The 17022-nt window shown below is 38.1% G+C and overlaps 1 protein-coding gene across 1 annotated transcript in view; it reads right to left on the bottom strand.

The window, feature by feature from the left end:
• Positions 1–4581: 4581 nt before the first annotated feature.
• Positions 4582–17022, bottom strand: part of GADL1 (GAD like acidic amino acid decarboxylase 1) — a 159491-nt gene continuing 147050 nt past the window's right edge. The window contains exon 15 of the mRNA XM_019664511.1: positions 4582–6359. Coding sequence (XP_019520056.1) covers positions 6186–6359 — 174 coding nt within the window. The 3' untranslated portion in view covers positions 4582–6185. The remainder of the gene's footprint in view (positions 6360–17022) is intronic.

Genomic DNA, 17022 nt, shown 5'->3' on the forward strand with positions numbered 1-17022 from the left:
AAATGACATCATTCACTGGGATGGAAACATGGATAAAAAAAAGGTTTGACAAGGGATGTGGGGTTGCGAGTAGAAAACCATGGGTTCATTTTGGACATGCTGTGTGTGAGGTGTCCTTGAGATACCGAGTGGAGTTGTCAAGTACGCATTTGCACACGTGGCCGTGGAACTCAGAAAGGTGTGAAACAAAGCAACGGCCACATACTCGGAAAATAATTATTCTCACCTCCACTGTGATCCCTGTTAAAATTTCTTAATAATTCGACTCAAAGTCACTCTATAATGCTGCCCTCCAACTTCTTATCTCCCAAAGATCAGATTAGAAAATTCCTATCTTCTGGTTTGACAAAGGGGACATGACAGTGTGATTATCACCCTCTGAGGCCAACCTGGTTCTTGCTCCCTTTGTTTGCTAAGTAACTGTGGGATGCCAGACATAGTTAGATTGCTAGGATTAGTCCAAGATGACTCTTTCCTCTTCATACAGTTAAAGAAAAGTGAAGAAGTTTAGAGCTTGGACTCTGGGGGTGAGATCGATTTAGATTTGACTCTTGGATCCACCACTCACTAATCTGATAATCTTGGGAAAGTTTCTTATTAAACTATCTGAGCCTCAGGTTCCTCAATTATAAAATGAGCATAGTAATAACTTCCACCTGATGGGGTTTTGTCCACTAGAAATAAGACCATGTATGTGAATTAGTGGGTACAGTATTTGGCATGTAGTATGGACTCAATAAGCATCAGCTATTATTACAGTCATCCCTGGTTTTCTGCAATAAAGGATCCTCAAAGTTGTGGAATTTGGCCATAAGAATCGTCATAACTGCAGGACTAATGGGTTAAAGAAACAGGAAACCTATATTCTTTTTCTACTTTTGGCTCTACTCCACAGACCCCCCCTTCCCTGCCCCACCATGGGTTTTTATTTTAAGGGTATGGGTATCCAATGCTTCATATGTTCAGTCTTCCTTCCAGTTAAGAAGGAAGTGGAAAACAGAATGAGGACTGAGGGCTCTCATTTTTCCTCATCTGTGACTCCATTTTAACCTGGGGTTTCCTTTGTGCTATTTGATGAGTTTTCTCTGAAGAGCTGGTCAAGAATCCCCTTCCTGTAAGGCTTCTGCTAGGTGGTACTCCCTTAAAGCCAGGAGCTTCCTGAGAAGGAGGCTTTTTTATGCATCCAGTTGGATTAAGCAAGTGTAATCCAATTTTCCTTGAGTTAAACTGTATAAAATCAATCCTGTACAAATTAGAACAAATCAAACCAGTTCTAAATGGTTGAAATGAATTTCCACAAGATCAAGGTAGCTCAACTGGAATGTGATTGAAGCAGACATAAAATTGCTTCAATCTGTAATCAGGCCAGTTCAAATTATATTAGGTGAGTTCAGACCAGTTTAAATTAAGAGGAATCAAACTGGTCCTGAAAAGCTTAAATTTAATCTAATTTTGTTCCCTTTCAAAATTGGCTCTAATTGAGTTAAGGGGACTAAGACATTTTAAGTTGCATCAATCCATTTCCAGTTGGATTAGATAAATATGAATGGAACACAACTAATTGCTCAGCTTGAACCAGATAAACTTGAACCAAACTGGATTCCAAACAGTTTAAATGGAATCAAGCTTTATCAACATAGGTCAATGTCTGAGCTGTCTGGAAAGAAAAAAATGCCTTAAGGATTGGTGCCATCCAATGCATTTGTCACAGTGGCAAAGGAGACAAGTTGTCATTCATTCTCATATTTTTCTTTCCTACTAACAGATGTGCTTACATGGTTGTGGACATCCACATATGTAGTTAAATCAATCAATCAATCAATCAATCAATCAATCAATCAATCAATCTTTAAAAATTACATTTCTCAGCCTCCCCTGAAAAGAAGTGTGGCAAATGAGGGGGTGGTGGATGGGCTTCTGGGAAATTGCATTCCTATTGCTTGCTGCCTGAAATGTGGAGGAGATGGTTGGCATTACACTGTTAAATTGAAACCACAAGTAAAACTTGATGATTGAATCCCTTTCTAAGGATGGCAGTGTAAAAATGTAGAAGAATTCAGGGTCCATGACAACATGATAGAGGTACCATCCATTTGTTACAAAAGCCATCTGTGCCCCTCCCAAATCTCAACACTCACCAATCCCACTGACGGTTCTAGTTGAAAGTGTTTACTCAAGCTGAAGGCTTCCTGATGCCATGAAAGTACGGTCAGGGTTTTCAGGAAGCTGATAATGGTGCTTGGGGCAGTCCTTAACCAGTTAATTCACCAATGGATTAATATCTCATCTTCCTCACCCCTCAGTTCGGTAATCTCTTGTTTATGTTCTACATCCTTTCCAAGGGATCATTGCAGTGTCCAGCCTCAGTTGTCCACAGCATTAATTTGTTCATTAATGTTCACTATGCTGGTTTCTTTACCTTCTCTGCCTCACTTTACTCCTTGAACAATGTTTCCTGAGATTACCAAGTCAACAGACTGCTTGCTCTCAAATCCTTGTCTATATCTGCCCACAGGGTAACTGGATGTAAAACACTAACTCTGGATGGTGTATCTTGGGACTTCTTTTGAAGAAAGAAAAATAAATTACTCTAATGAAACCACAATTACTTGGGTTTTCTGTTATATGCTGTTAAACCTCATTCTCTCAGATCCAATTAGCAATGTGATATTGCCTTAAGTTTAAATCCCTTTATATTATTGGATCTTTTTCAATAAAGAACCATTGTTGAATATGGAAAGCCAGGAGAGGAATTTAAAAGCTTTTGATTGAATAAAGTCTGATGGCTACTAGAAGAAACATTAAAAATTATATTCTAAATGCTTATTTTTAGCAAATAAAATTTCTACAAATAAATGGCCTCTACATTGCCAATTCTAAAGTAAATCTCAGTTCTTACTTGACCCATCCCCAGTATTTGATATGACCGGTCACTACGTAAAAAATGTTTCCTTACTTGGCCTCTGGTAACTACTTTCTCTTGGTTCTTTCTTCCTCATTGGCAGCTCCTTTTCAGTCTTCTTTGCTGGTTGCTTTTCATCTTGAACTGGTGTCCCAGGGCTCAATTCTTGGCCTGCTTCTCCTTGATGTCTACAAATACTCTCTGGATGATTGCATCCAATAATTTAAAATAAAACCCCTATTACTATGGCTTTTAAATTTATGTCTTTGGCCCCAACTTTCCCCCTGAAGTTGAGACTCATAAGTAATGACTTATATCTGGCTGCATGACATACAGACAGTTCAAATTTTACATGATCAAAACCAGGGAAAACTACTCTTCCTGCAGTCCTCATCTCAGTTGGCAAATGGCAATTCCTTTCTTATAATTGCCCAGGCCCAAAGTCCATGCAGCTATTCTTAATGCCTTGTTTCTCTTTGAACAGTCCACTCCATTAGCCAACCCTATAAACTCTACCTTTAAATGCTTCCAGAATCAGACCTCTTTATACCACTTCCTTCACTATGACCCTCGTATGAATTATCATGATTTCTTGTTTGAACTGTTACTATTGCCTCCTATTTGGCCATCCCGAGTCCACTCTTGTCCATATACACCCTATTCTCCGAACAGTAATCAGAATGATCCTTCTAAAATATAAGTTGAATCACTCGATACCCTATTCATATTCTCTAATGTTTTTCCATCCAACTCTAAGTCTCCATCCACAGGGCCCAGTGTACTGATTCCCAGATATTTCTTTGACTTCCTCATCTACCACTCACCCCATCATTCCCTCTGCTCAAGTCATGCTTACCTCCATGTTGGTCTTTGGAGGTACCATGAGTGCAGCTCCTCAGGCCTTTAGCTTACCATGCCCTCCACCTGGAACACCCTTTCCTCAGATACCCAGCGGTTCTTTCTCTCACTTCCTTAGTCTTCACTCAAATGGTACCTTACGAAGAGACCCTGACTACCTTTTCTCCAATTGCATACCCCACTCTCACTTTCATACTATAATATCCCTTTACTCTCTTTAATTTTTCTTCAAAATACTTACCACCTGACTTGTTGATGGTCTGCTCCAACTAGATTGAAAGACTCATAAGAGCAGGGACTTTTTCTATTTTATTCACTGCATATCCCCAGAACCTAAATAACTACCTGGAACTAATAGGCACAGTTATCAGTATATTTCATGAGTAAATGAATTATGATTAACCTTTTATTAAAAAATTATCCTTGACCATTCAGTCAATACCTGATTGGGTATGGTATATCTTGACATTTTAAGAAAAAAAAAGAATGAGATTTTCAAAGTATCTGGTAGCAATCATTTTTTCATTGATCAAGGAACTTTCATCTTTCAAAAAAAGGCACCACTGAAGCTAAGCTGGGCTAATGAGTTTGCCAAGGTTTGCCTAGTAGATGAAGAAAGACTAAACAAGAGGCAAATCCATACTATGTTATAACTGCCTTTTCCATTTTATTCCAGGTGTTAACTAAAAAACAGTTGGTAACCTAATCTCTCAATTATTTAACTAAATTCCCAACTGAGCTCAATTCACCTAAAATGTATTGATTGGTACAGTTCAGTAAAGACAAGGTGACAGGAAAAGAAAACACTCAACGTCTGCTAATGTTGTTTTTTATTTTATGAAACCCAAATTATTGCAAATATTAATTTCAGGAACATTTTAGAAAGGCATTAAGACAAAAAGGCAACGAGAAATGCAACACACACACACACACACACACACACACACACACACACACACACACACCCCTATTACCAGAAACTGAAGTAATTCAGAGAAAGAGTAAAATGTTCTTTGACCAATGGAGATATTAAGAAATCACAAACCTCAAAATGAAAATATGGAATATAGAGTACATATCTGTGTTTTACTCTTCAAAATTTAAACAAGTGAATGATGGAGTATTAAAAGATTAAAAGATTATTGAATATGCTAAGTCTAATACTTGAACACTCTTCAATAATTTGTCTTCCAAGTCAGAGCTCTAATAAGTTTCATAAGTTTAGCTTGTTGAACTCTGAATCCACAATTCTGAATTCTGTTTATTTCTTAGTCAAATTAGATTCTCTTAGAAATCTAGGACCAGGATCAGAGATAGAAGTATAATCATCTACTCCATGGGAAAATGAAGGAGGTATTTCCATTGAAAGGCCTCTAACTCCCAGATTCTCTGCCCAATATCAACCACTTAATAGTCTACACAGAAATTTCTAAGCTTGAGAAAGGGAATGTTGTATCGCCTGAACTTCATTCTGGTTATTTCCTACAAGCAGAGAGCAAGCTAAGCAATGGGCCCCTCAAGCTAAAAGAGGTACACAGAGACGTATATATCCAATGTCTATGCCCAACTAATAACACAATAATTTTGAGAAGTAATTAGGACTATTGCTACAAAGTGTCTTTTATCTTATCTCTAAATAATTTAGAATAGATAATGGTTAATTTTAACTTTTGAGAATAATCATTCATCCTGCATAAAAGATACATCTATACAAAGTAAACATTTTACATACTTTCTCTTTTAAAAAACAGCTTTGATATACTTCTGACGCCCCTAAACATTCATGCTACCAATGCTACAGCTATATTTTCAAAGACGGGCTCATGAACCCCTGAAATAGTAGATGTTCCTTTGCTAGCAAAACATCAGCGTGATTATTCAGGCGTTACAAGGTTTTACTCAACTGCTGGTTCTCAGATTTTACCTTGCCTCCGCATCACCCAGAAGTCTCCTTAAAATCCAGAAACTGGGCCCCACCCCCAGAGTTTCTGATTCAGTAGGTCTGGGGTGGGGCTGAGAATCTGCATTTTAAAAAAATTCCCAGGTGATCGTGATGCTCCTAGTCTAGGGATCACTTTGAGAACCACTGCTTTAAACTACGAATTCCTATGTTCTTTAAAGAACCAGGAAAGCTTAGAACACAGGCCCCACATGGTACTTATAAACACTCCTCAATTCCCTGTCCCAGGGACGATCCTTGATAAAATCCATTTTTCACTAAATCTGTTATAGCAACAGTAATGGCTAGGCAGCTAAAGTGTCCTCAGTACTAGTCGCTTAGCATTTTGGTTTTGTGGGGCCTGGGTGGGGCGTGTTTCCTATTTCTCACCAGAAAGGCTGCAATTCCCTACGTGTCCCCAGGTGCCCTGGATCTGTAACTCTTCCCCACGACAGACCGGCGCCTCTGGGGGACCAAAAGCCACAGCTACATGTCTCTACCTAGTAGGTCTATCTCATCCAGGAGGAAGTCCATGTCCTCACGGCTCACTTGAGGGCTGATGACCACCTGGCGGAAGAAGTTGACCTTCCCCCGGTGGGGCTGGTAGCCCAGCATCACGCTTCCCTTCTTCATCATCCTCTCCTTAATGGTGGGGGCCACCTGCATGGGTGAGAGGACGGGTGGAGGTGAAAGACCAGAACAGCGAGGCATTACAACTCATTTGACCCAGCCATGTGATATTTACTGGGCGCCCACGGGTGTGAATCCATCCCCATGTATGCCGTAAGGTCAACGCTAATAATAATAACCTACTGAGAACTTATGACATCCGAGGACTGATTCGAGTGCTTTAGACATATGAATTCATTTAACCTTCACAGTAACCCCAAGAGGATGATACTACTAACAGGCCCATTTATAGATTAAAAAATTGAGGTGCATAGAGATTATATGACTAGCCTGAGGTCCCTTGTTCAGTAAGTGGGACAGCCAAGATTTAAAACCAGGCAATTTCACCCAAGCCCACACTCGGAAACTTAAACCATTATGCAATGCTCCCTCATTAAAAATAAATCAGGTATCCTCAGGGGGTCACAGTCTCAAGTGGTACATTCCCAAATTTGTCCAAACTAAAAAAATACTCCAGTTCAAGCATCTTGAATAAAAAAAAAAAAAGTCATAAATGAGGAAAAATACCACAAAATAACAGCCTTGCATTGATATTCTACCAAGAAAAACACTAATACAGGTATTATGTGCAGTTCTATTTTGAAGACTAACAGTTTATTAACTTATTAATAGGACATATGTGAAATATAAATACTCTGTCTGTTATTAAGAGGTGTAAACTTACTCATAAAATTAGGGAGCGCATATTTTAAAGATTCCCAGCTAACACAAGAAGAATGGGCCCTGATAATCCAAGTGCACAAATTTTTCTGAAAGTTTAATGTTTGAAGAAATTAGCCCAGTTTAAGAACCACATGAGAAAATGAGTCCATTTTCAGATCAGTAGTGTGACCACCCAAGAACTAGGTGATAAACTTTAAAAAAAGAAAAAAAAATTAAAAATGCACTCTTACTGGCTTGGAAATGCAAGCAAAGTTTTTCCATTTTCATTTTATTTTAACTCTTTAAAAATTTCTGAGCATGTCCTACTGAATGTGTGGAAAGGGAATGTAACGTGCTTCTGCCTTCGTCTTCTCAGAAAGATGAGATTTAGCTAACCCAGAAGGAAGACATGTATACGTAAGTAACACCAGGCACAACGTGCTTTAAAATTCCTTAGGTGATAGGCGTTAACATGAGTCAGTTCCCATGAACCTCTCCCCAAGTGTGACCATCCCATACTACTCTAGTTTTTAAACATGCCTATGTTTTGTCAGACACCCGCCTGAAGACATGCCAAACTGCTGCTTTTGACATTCAACATGTTGATCTATTCTAAAGCAGATGGAAAAGTTGGGTGTTTTAGACCTCTGGAGATATGATGTGTTGGGCTCAGCAACAGCTTTCTCAAGGTATGTTCAAAGATAATTTTAACTTAAGTGCATTTTTCCCTATGTGCTAATTTTGGAACATAAATCTTGCAGAACATGGACTACACCATGCCTACAACAGCACAACAAACACCAATTGAATACAATCACACTGCCACTGGAGCAAAGGAAGGGAGCTCCCTTGGAGTATAATGAGACATGAAAAGAAAACACATGAGCATTAAAAAAAAAAATGTAGGAAAAGAAGATGAAGTCAGAGGTCATGTTAGGGAAAAAATACAAACCACCACGTTCTATAAGTATGTGGAAATGTATCAGGCATTTTATTCTGAGCTTTTTAGAGATTAGAAAAACAGGGATAAATCAACACCATCTCCAATCTCTTTGCAAAATTTAGTGACACATATTCAGTGGATGCTGCAAGTTGGAAGTTAGCAGGTGAGTCTCTACTGTGCCCATGCAGATCCTGTTTGAAATTCTTGAATTTGAATTCTCCAAGCATCAGTTGTGTTTTCTTCCAAAGCCCTTTATGGAAGTACCATTTTTTATTACAATTATAAAACCTAGTGAAATAATCTGTAAGCACATAGAAGGTGAGTACAAAAGAGTGGTTTCCATAAAAACTAAATTGAATCCTTTGGAAAGACTAGATAAAGGACTGCAAAACACTGCTGCAAGTTAGGTGTGGTAAGAGAACTGCAAAAGCTTTAAGAGAAAAGCACGCGAGTGCAGACTGATTTTACACACAGATGGCTACACAGGGGCTGCTCATTCACTCCACTTAAAGAAACGGAGCTGGATAGACCCATGATCCCTGAAGAGTGCGGTTTTTGCAAGACTGGTGGAGGCCCTCTCTCTAATCATCAGACCTCTACTCAAGAAAAGCCCCGCTTTCTTTTGGAAAGTATTTGGAAATCTTCGCTTGGTGGGGAAAAAACCCTTTCCATCAGGAGGTGGGGGAAATAAAGGCACATAGATGTGTTTTAAGTTAAAATGTTTAATTTATATATGCAGCACATGTTTTTCTGGGATCATTTGCTTTAACTGACCAATCCTTATCACCTTAGGTAGCAGGGCTTCCAGAGTGGACATAGATGTGAATGGGTGTATGTGTGTGCATGTATATGTGCGTGTTGTATGCATGCACGTATGTGTGTGCACATGTGCATGTGCACATATGTATGTGTGCATGTGTGTGCACAACCACATGTGATTTAAACTTCTAACCCACCATTTATCATTTACTGCCGTTAAAATCCTCCTACTTGGTGACAGAGCAATGCAGCACCTTGGTGTGACTTAGGCTTATGACAAAGGCCCATGTTTTTAAATTCAAAGGACAAGAGGCCTATTGATGTAAACTGAAGAAATGAGAGAAAAACATGATAGTCCCAGTGCTGGACCTGGTTCACCTGGGACAAATGTCTGTCCGGGAGAGTCACAGACTATCAGTTTTAGAGCTTACAGACGATGGTTCTATAATTTTTTGTTTTTTAAATCAACAATCCCTTCATATTTATCTTCACCCTTCTCTAGGTACCCAGGGCATAACTGCCTCTGGCTTATAGGCAATTTTAAATTTAAAACAGGTATGCTCTTGGCGCAAACCAAATTTGCATTGTCTGTTCCTGTTTGCTTTTCAATATCTCTATTGTGCCCCCAAAATGGTATTTTATGCCTTACTTTTGGAGAGCACTAGAGTTTTGATTTCAGCTCATATTGTGTCAGAGGCTCACATGAGGCAATTTTCAAAATAAATCTGTTAGGCTTGTTTTTCTTGTAAGCAAGCCCAAACTATTTTCTAATGTGAATAAAAAAGGTAAAAGAGGGCCCCTAAATACTTCAATATAGAGATGTTTTTTATCTTTAAATTCTTGCTCTTGTGTAAGGCATAAGAACGTGCTTCCATGGACAGAACAACGGCATAAGAATCAAACTTTTAAGCCAAATTTTGTCACTGACTTTCAGAATGTATAAATAAATGACTAAATATCTATGTGACTCAGAGAAGCAACTAAGTGAGGATTTGTTTAACAATACAACACACATTTTTTTTTATGTATATAAGAGTCTTATGAATATAAAAGTAATTCCCAGAGGTAATCACTCGTAGGTAAGTGGGGAAGACCTCCTTTGCCTATGAATACTTCATGGGGAAAAAAGCCATAAGAACACCAAGGTTGATATTCATTGAATCTCTGTCACAAATTATAACTGTAAGGTAGTTGTTGTTAACAAATTTTTACCAACTCTTTACAATTTGCAATGTGCCTTCACATGTCTGATTCCCATGGGCTCAGATGAAACTTATTTGAAAGAAACTCATGTTTTTGCAATTTAGGGACCAAGAATGTTCTTATTACCAGCCAGCTTATCACCTTTGCACTTAAAAAAAAAAAACCAACCGTTTCCCATTTATAAAGGCTGCAGCACAATCCAGTGCCGGATAACTTGAAAATATTCTCTTTTGCTGATCACAGCAGAGAACAGTCCTAATCCGACAGGATGGAATATTCACAGTGGAAAGGAAATAGGCACAAACTAAATGTAAGTATCCAAACAGCGTCCTTAAATGGAACATGCATGAAGAAAAGCAATTTGGCAGGAGTGAGATTTCTTTCCGGCTCTCAATTATTTTACTGCTGGTTTTCCTTCAAATTGTAAATCAAGTTCTTTTCTCATACCTCAGTGCACTGTTCCCTGCATCTTAAGTGGAGGAAGATCCTGCCATTTCGGTTTGGTTGCACAGGAACTTAATCAACATGTTTCTGTAGGGTTGCTGTTTTTCCCCCTTCAGTAATACTCCAGCAATAATTTAGTCATTTAGACAGAATTTTGTTGTCACACCCCTGAAGCACTAAATAGCATTTGATATTTAAAAGTTGCTTAAGCCCAGGGAAAAAAAATAAAAATAACTCTTTCATTCGGGCCAAGTGTAGTAATTTGATAACAAGTAACTGACCAGGGACCATAATAGCCTCTTATTAAAATAAAATTGTAATGTTCACACATGACATTTTTTTTAAATGTGTTACATACTTAATGTGAAAAGCAACACATTTTTTCGATATATAGTGTTTCTCAAAGCATCCAATGCATTACACACATGCTCTTGTAAAATACAATCAATATGAATTACTAAATAAAATCGAATTGCTAAATAAAAGTGAAATAATAAGACATAAAAAATGCAAGCCCAATTTTGTCCTTTAGTTTTAAATTCAACAGTAAAGTTACTCTATTGTTATAAAAGTTTCTAAATAGTAACTCTTGATGTCCACGCTTTCCTTATTTTCTGATCGCAGGCTGGTATCACCCAGTTTATGGACCCACATGGAGCTGGAGACCACGCTCTGAGGACTGATGCTCTCTTTTAACTCCCTTGGCTCCCTGGGGGTGTATATTATTTGAGTCATGAATCTTATTATTTTGCATACTTATTTCTGCTTATTGGCATGGTCTCCATTGCAGTTTGACTGGCATTTTATATCTCACCATATCACTGTGCCATAGTTTACCAAAACATTTCCCAATTGTTAACTCTTGGAAACTTCAGTTACGATGGCATTGCAGTGAATCCGTGGACCCAGTCAGGAAACCTCTAAGTCAGTTCTTCAAAGTCTAGTCCAGGGATGATAATTGTAAATGGTTCAAAATGTCCTAAACTTGGGGATCTTTATACAAATCTTCCCATCATTTGCTATGAGGGTGAAACAGTCACATTTTTCATATTGTAAACACAGGGCAGCATAACATCCAGGATGGCTGAGACTACCAACCCATAATTAATGGTAGCGATGCTTTTGTAGCAAATATGAGGGGAAAAGACCACATAAATTTCCACCGTGACTTTAGACAGCAATACCATTCAGAGCTCCTAATAAATCCAGAGAGATTTGTGTCTTACTAAATTCTCCTCTAAACCATAAACCATGCTCCTCAAACTCCAGGTTTGAGAGCTGTCCTCTCAATTTCAGTTTCATTAATCTACATTCCATTTTCTTCAAGGAAGCAATGATTCTTTGAGGAGTAGGAGGCTAAACTCATAATAATTTGCAAATCTTGTGGGTAGAGCATGGGGTAAGCAGGCAGAGTAAAAACTGAAGAATAAATTGTGAGAGTTCTATTATAATAAACATTTTTCCTAAGATTATCTTGTCTAAGAGAGTTGTATCAAATGCAGAAAATTATTTACAATATTTTTTTCTCCCTATAAAAAGGCACTTGAAAGATTTTCTAATTACCCCATATCTACACTAAACTTCATCCACGTTTGGCCTCTTTTATATTTTCCTGAAACAGAGTTTATAGCCATACCAAAACTACTCATTGCAATACATGGTTAAGCAAATAAACACTGAGAAAGCAATATAGTGGGGGCTAATTCAGCTGCTATACTTGAATGTTAATTGTTCTAGATCTGGGGCGGCAAATTTTATTTTTCTGTAAAGCATCAGATAATATTTTAGACTTTGTAAGTCCTACAATCTCTGTTTCAAATACTCAGCTCTGCCACTGTAATACGAAAGCAGCCCTAGACAATATGTAATCAATTAAGCATGGCCATGTTCTAACAAAACTATTTGGGGATGATGACATTTCATATCATGTGGTTTTCATGTCATAAAATGTTATACTGCTTTGGATTATTTTTCATCCACTTAAAAATGTTAAGGCCATTCATAGCTTCTATGCTACACTTCTATAGATGATAACCAGAATTTGCTTTGGATGTCACTTCCCAACTCCCTGGTCAAGATGGAAAAATACATTATGATATGTAAAATGTACCCTCCTCAAAGGAAAAAGTACATATAAAATTATGTGCATTGGGCTTCTTTCAGAAATTCTGCATTGAGCCAAAAAATGATAAAGGCCTTTTTGATGCCCCTTCAGCAGAGCATGAAACTGGGGTCACAGATGGGTGGGCAGGACTGCCGGTATGGCTTTCTTCCAGCAGTTATTCTTGAACAATCACAAAAAGTGACTTGCTTTATACTTTCTTCCGAAATCATCTGGGTTCCAATAAGCGCCACCCTCCATGTGAACTTGAGGAGGGGTCTCCTGAGTAGGATATTAAAATCGTGGAAAGAGCATGCATTAAATGTTCACACTTTATACCTGGCACCTGACCCAAAGCTGTTCCTGAGACATAAAATACTACACAACTCATTTCCTCATTGCATCACTTTTTTTGTGTTTTGGTAAAGTTTGGGGATCTCTCAGATGTTCTGGGGCCAGATAGAGATGTGACGTGGATCAAGGTGGGGCCCAGAATTCGGGGCATAGACAGTATCAAGGGCCAGAACTTAAATGGAAGGATTCCAGTCCAAGAGAACAGTTAGCAGGCCTAAACCATTCAGAGGACTTGGATGGGGCTTTTCGCGTTCCTTCCTTCCTCTGAGATAGGCACAGGTCAGGACAGTGGAAGTCTAGGAAGCAAAAAGAGTTTCCCTGCCTCGGTGAACTCAGCAGGCAGTCCACACAAGCTGAAGGCCAATTAGCCATCTGAGAACAGCTACCCTGGGGAGAAAGCCCAGTTCTGTAGATATAGAGGATGCAATTCTTTTATTTGTTCATTAATTTCCCTGATATTTATCTGTATAAGTAAAGCATCATGAAGGGCCTTTCATGAGCCAGTGAATGAAAAGTTATCAGAACTGTGTATTGGGTCGTAAAGTCTAAACACGGGTTTATATCTCTGGTATCCTTTTAGCATCAAAGTTTAAAGAAACTGTATTCTCCAGTGAAAAAGTGTATTTCATCAATTTCTGATCATGAAAGAGCTCAATAATAATTCCTAAAACTTAAATGGACATTTTTATCTTTGAACCAGGTATCTATCTGGGTTTCCTTTAACTGCAACTAAGAAGTGGATTTTCCACTACGCATGTAACTCAGAAGATGGAGAGTGAAATGGGTTTTGAATTCAGCTAAATGTATATCCTCCAGGCTGTAACCTCGCTGTTACCCAGGGTGGTTGTTGCTAAATGAACAGCTGTTGCAATAAAGCATTCCTTGTGGTCTAAACATACTATTGTCCAAAGGAGAATGATTTGTTTTTTAGTCTTATATAAAAAAGTTCCTTGTGGTAATGGTTAGCTTTACATCTTTAAAATGTAAAGATGTACATTCCATTGACACAAATGAAACAGTTGTCACCTCACAATATAGAGAAACCTTTCCTTTGTATTTCCAAATACATTTGAGTAATGGGCCTTGCGTCAAATGTGACATTCTATATAGAATTGGCATTTGCCCTCCCAACACAGTTTGTTTTGTCTAAAATTGTTCTGAGTTCACAGAGCGATTTTTAAAAAATTTTGGTTATGCCTAATTATACAGGCAGTCTCCACCCCTCATCAAGGAGGAAAGCAGTTCCTGCCAGACTATAGCACTTCCATGTTTCTTAGAGCGTTTGGCAACGTAAAGGGGGAAAACTATAGCCTTCTTAGCGTATGTCCAGGTACCTTCCAAATCTCTGCTTTTTTTTTTCCTTCCTGATTGTGTCTTAGGTAAAATGATCCTATTTCTCTGTCATTTCATTAAGTTACACATTTTCCTTTAGGAATAGAACATAGCTAAAGAATGCTGTCTTTAAAAAACAACAACAAAACAAAACAAAGAATACTGTCTTTGGTTGAGAATTATTTGACAAGGGAGGTTTTCTCATTGCTTTGTGTAGAAGGGATCACACTATACAATTTAATGTATTACCTTCTGGGGTGATTATTTGTTGATGCAGGATGTAGAATATTTTCTTAAAATCCAAAACCAAATTAAACTATTGAGTATGTTGTTTCTCTTACTTTTTTTTTTTAAGTAAGTATTTTGGCCTTATAGCCCTAATAACAAGAGATGTGGCTATTTATAACAACTTTATTCAAAACAACACAAATGTCCTTCAGCTACTGACTGGATAAATAAATGGTGGTACATCTCTACCATGGAATACTACTCAGCAATAAAAAGGGAATAAACTACCGATGCAACATGGGTGAATCTCCAATATGTTACGCCATGTGCAAGAAGCCCGACTCAAAAGGCTACTTACCCATAGGATTCCATTTATGTGGCATTCTGGAAATGGCAAAACCACATGCATGGAGAACAGATCAGAGGATGCCAGGTTTTAGGGCTTGAGGGGAGGGGTTGACTACAAAGAGGCAGCCTGAGGTCATTGTTAGAGGTGATGGATGGAGCTGTGCCATGTGTCACTGCCATGGTGGATTCATGAGCATTGAAGACGTTCTGTCCAGGGCTGGGCCTTTACCTGATCTTTCTTTGTATGCCTTAGCAGCAGTTCTCAACCTGTGGGTCGCGACCCCTTTGGGGGTCAAACGACCCTTTCACAGGGGTCGCCTAAGACCATCGGAAAACAAAAAGATATTTACATTACGATTCATAACAGTAGCAAAATTACAGTTATAGAGTAGCAACAAAAATAATTTTATGGTTGGGGGTCACCACAACATGAGGAACTGTATTAAAGGGTCACGGCATTAGGAAGGTTGAGAACCGTTGCCTTAGAGCCTGATAGAAAGCCTTGCCAGCAGCTAATGTTATGCACTTGTCAAAACTCACAGAACTTAAGAGGTGACTTTTACTTCTATGTGAATTTTAAAGTGAACAAATGAATTCATTTAAAAAAATCAAAAGAAGTTCTGAGAGAACATGAGATCAGATGAATAACTGGAGCGCCCAGTGCTCCAGCTTCCTTATCTCTAGGCAGGAGATGATAATGGTACATTACTTCTTCATAAGATTGATAAAATATACACTATGATATTATAGGTGCAGCATGTAATGCCATGAACAAACAGATAGGACATTGTGGAGATTAATATTCCCATTCAAGAAAAGTCTAGAGCACAAACTCTAGAAAAGACATGGAGCTCTGAATTGAAATGTGTCTTTCCAGTTCTGCCACTAACTGCATGTCCTTAAGCAAAACACTTAATTTCCCTGTAGGTCTGAAATGAGAAAGGCCATGTTGACCACCCTTAGGAGCAAAGGATGATGGCATTTTGGACATGGTGACACTTGAAGCTTTTCTTCATGGTAGGCAGTGTAAACAATGGAAACTGTACGCTTGAGGCTTTTGGGAGGTTCTACAACACATTAGATCAAATAGTCAAAGGAATCCACCATACTTATTAAATATAATTCACATAAAATTGTAGAAGATTTCAGTTGAGTTATGGTGACTAAGTTAACATAAGCTTTCATTGTTTGATTTTGCTGTACTTTATAAATATTTTGGAGCCATTTTTTTAAAACTAGCAAATATTTTTATATGCCCTTATTCAATTCCTATGCCCCCCGTGTCTATTTTTCCTGATGGCTAAATAATGCTTTGCACCGGTGGTCAAATATCCAGTTTCCTCAGGACAGACTCAATTTATAACTGTAACTATCAATAGAATCCTTTCTCACTGTTATTAGTGAATTTAGATAAGTTATATAGTGCAGACTAACCAGATATAGACCAACAAACTGGGGCACCAACTCCTGAAATTCTGTGTGACTTTGGGCAAATATTTAACTCCTCTGGGACTAACAGTCCTCTTCTACCAAGAACGAATAATCCTTTGTAGGATTGTAATGTGGACTAAATGAAATAATACATATGGATGCAGCAAGCATAGAATTTGGCATCTACTAGGTACCTAATAATATGAACTGGTATTATTAATTTCTTAAAACAAACTTGTTTTTAATCAATTTATACCTGTTTTTTTATTACACTACTTCATTATCTCTTGAGACATGAGCATTTGAAAGTGTTGTGAAAACATGACTTGTAATTCTTTCTCTCAAAAGCATCTAAACTGTATTTAAATAATGCTAGCAGCTTTAGAAATCAAATCTTGTACCTCATATATGCCACTTCTGTATTAACCTTCTGCTTATGTTCCAAGTTGTTCCCAACATTGACAAAGTAAACTTCTTTTTTTCTCTTTAAAATGTAAGGCAATAGTTGATCATCTAGGCAGTTTGGTGCAGGGCAGGGGCCAGGGGCGGGGAGTGAAGCTTTCCAATGAAATGTATTGTGTGCAGGGATGAGTTTCTATTGTATTCTAGAAATTTCTGTGTGTTGTGTATTTTGTAAGAGTAAGTACTTTTCAGAACACAGAAATATTTTATAAGTAAAAATGTGCATCTTTGGACATGTGAAAATCATATACTAGAAAAGTCATTTCTCCCAATATTCATGAGTTTGTATCCAAAACTGTGCGGTCTTCTTGTGCTGTTCTGCCACTGATAGTTTTATCAAAGGAACACTGACAAACAGTTATTAGGTGCTTCCCAAATGTGCCTGA

Source organism: Hipposideros armiger, unplaced genomic scaffold, assembly GCF_001890085.2.
Source record: "Hipposideros armiger isolate ML-2016 unplaced genomic scaffold, ASM189008v1 scaffold_424, whole genome shotgun sequence".
In the NCBI taxonomy this organism is placed as follows: Eukaryota; Metazoa; Chordata; class Mammalia; order Chiroptera; family Hipposideridae; genus Hipposideros; species Hipposideros armiger.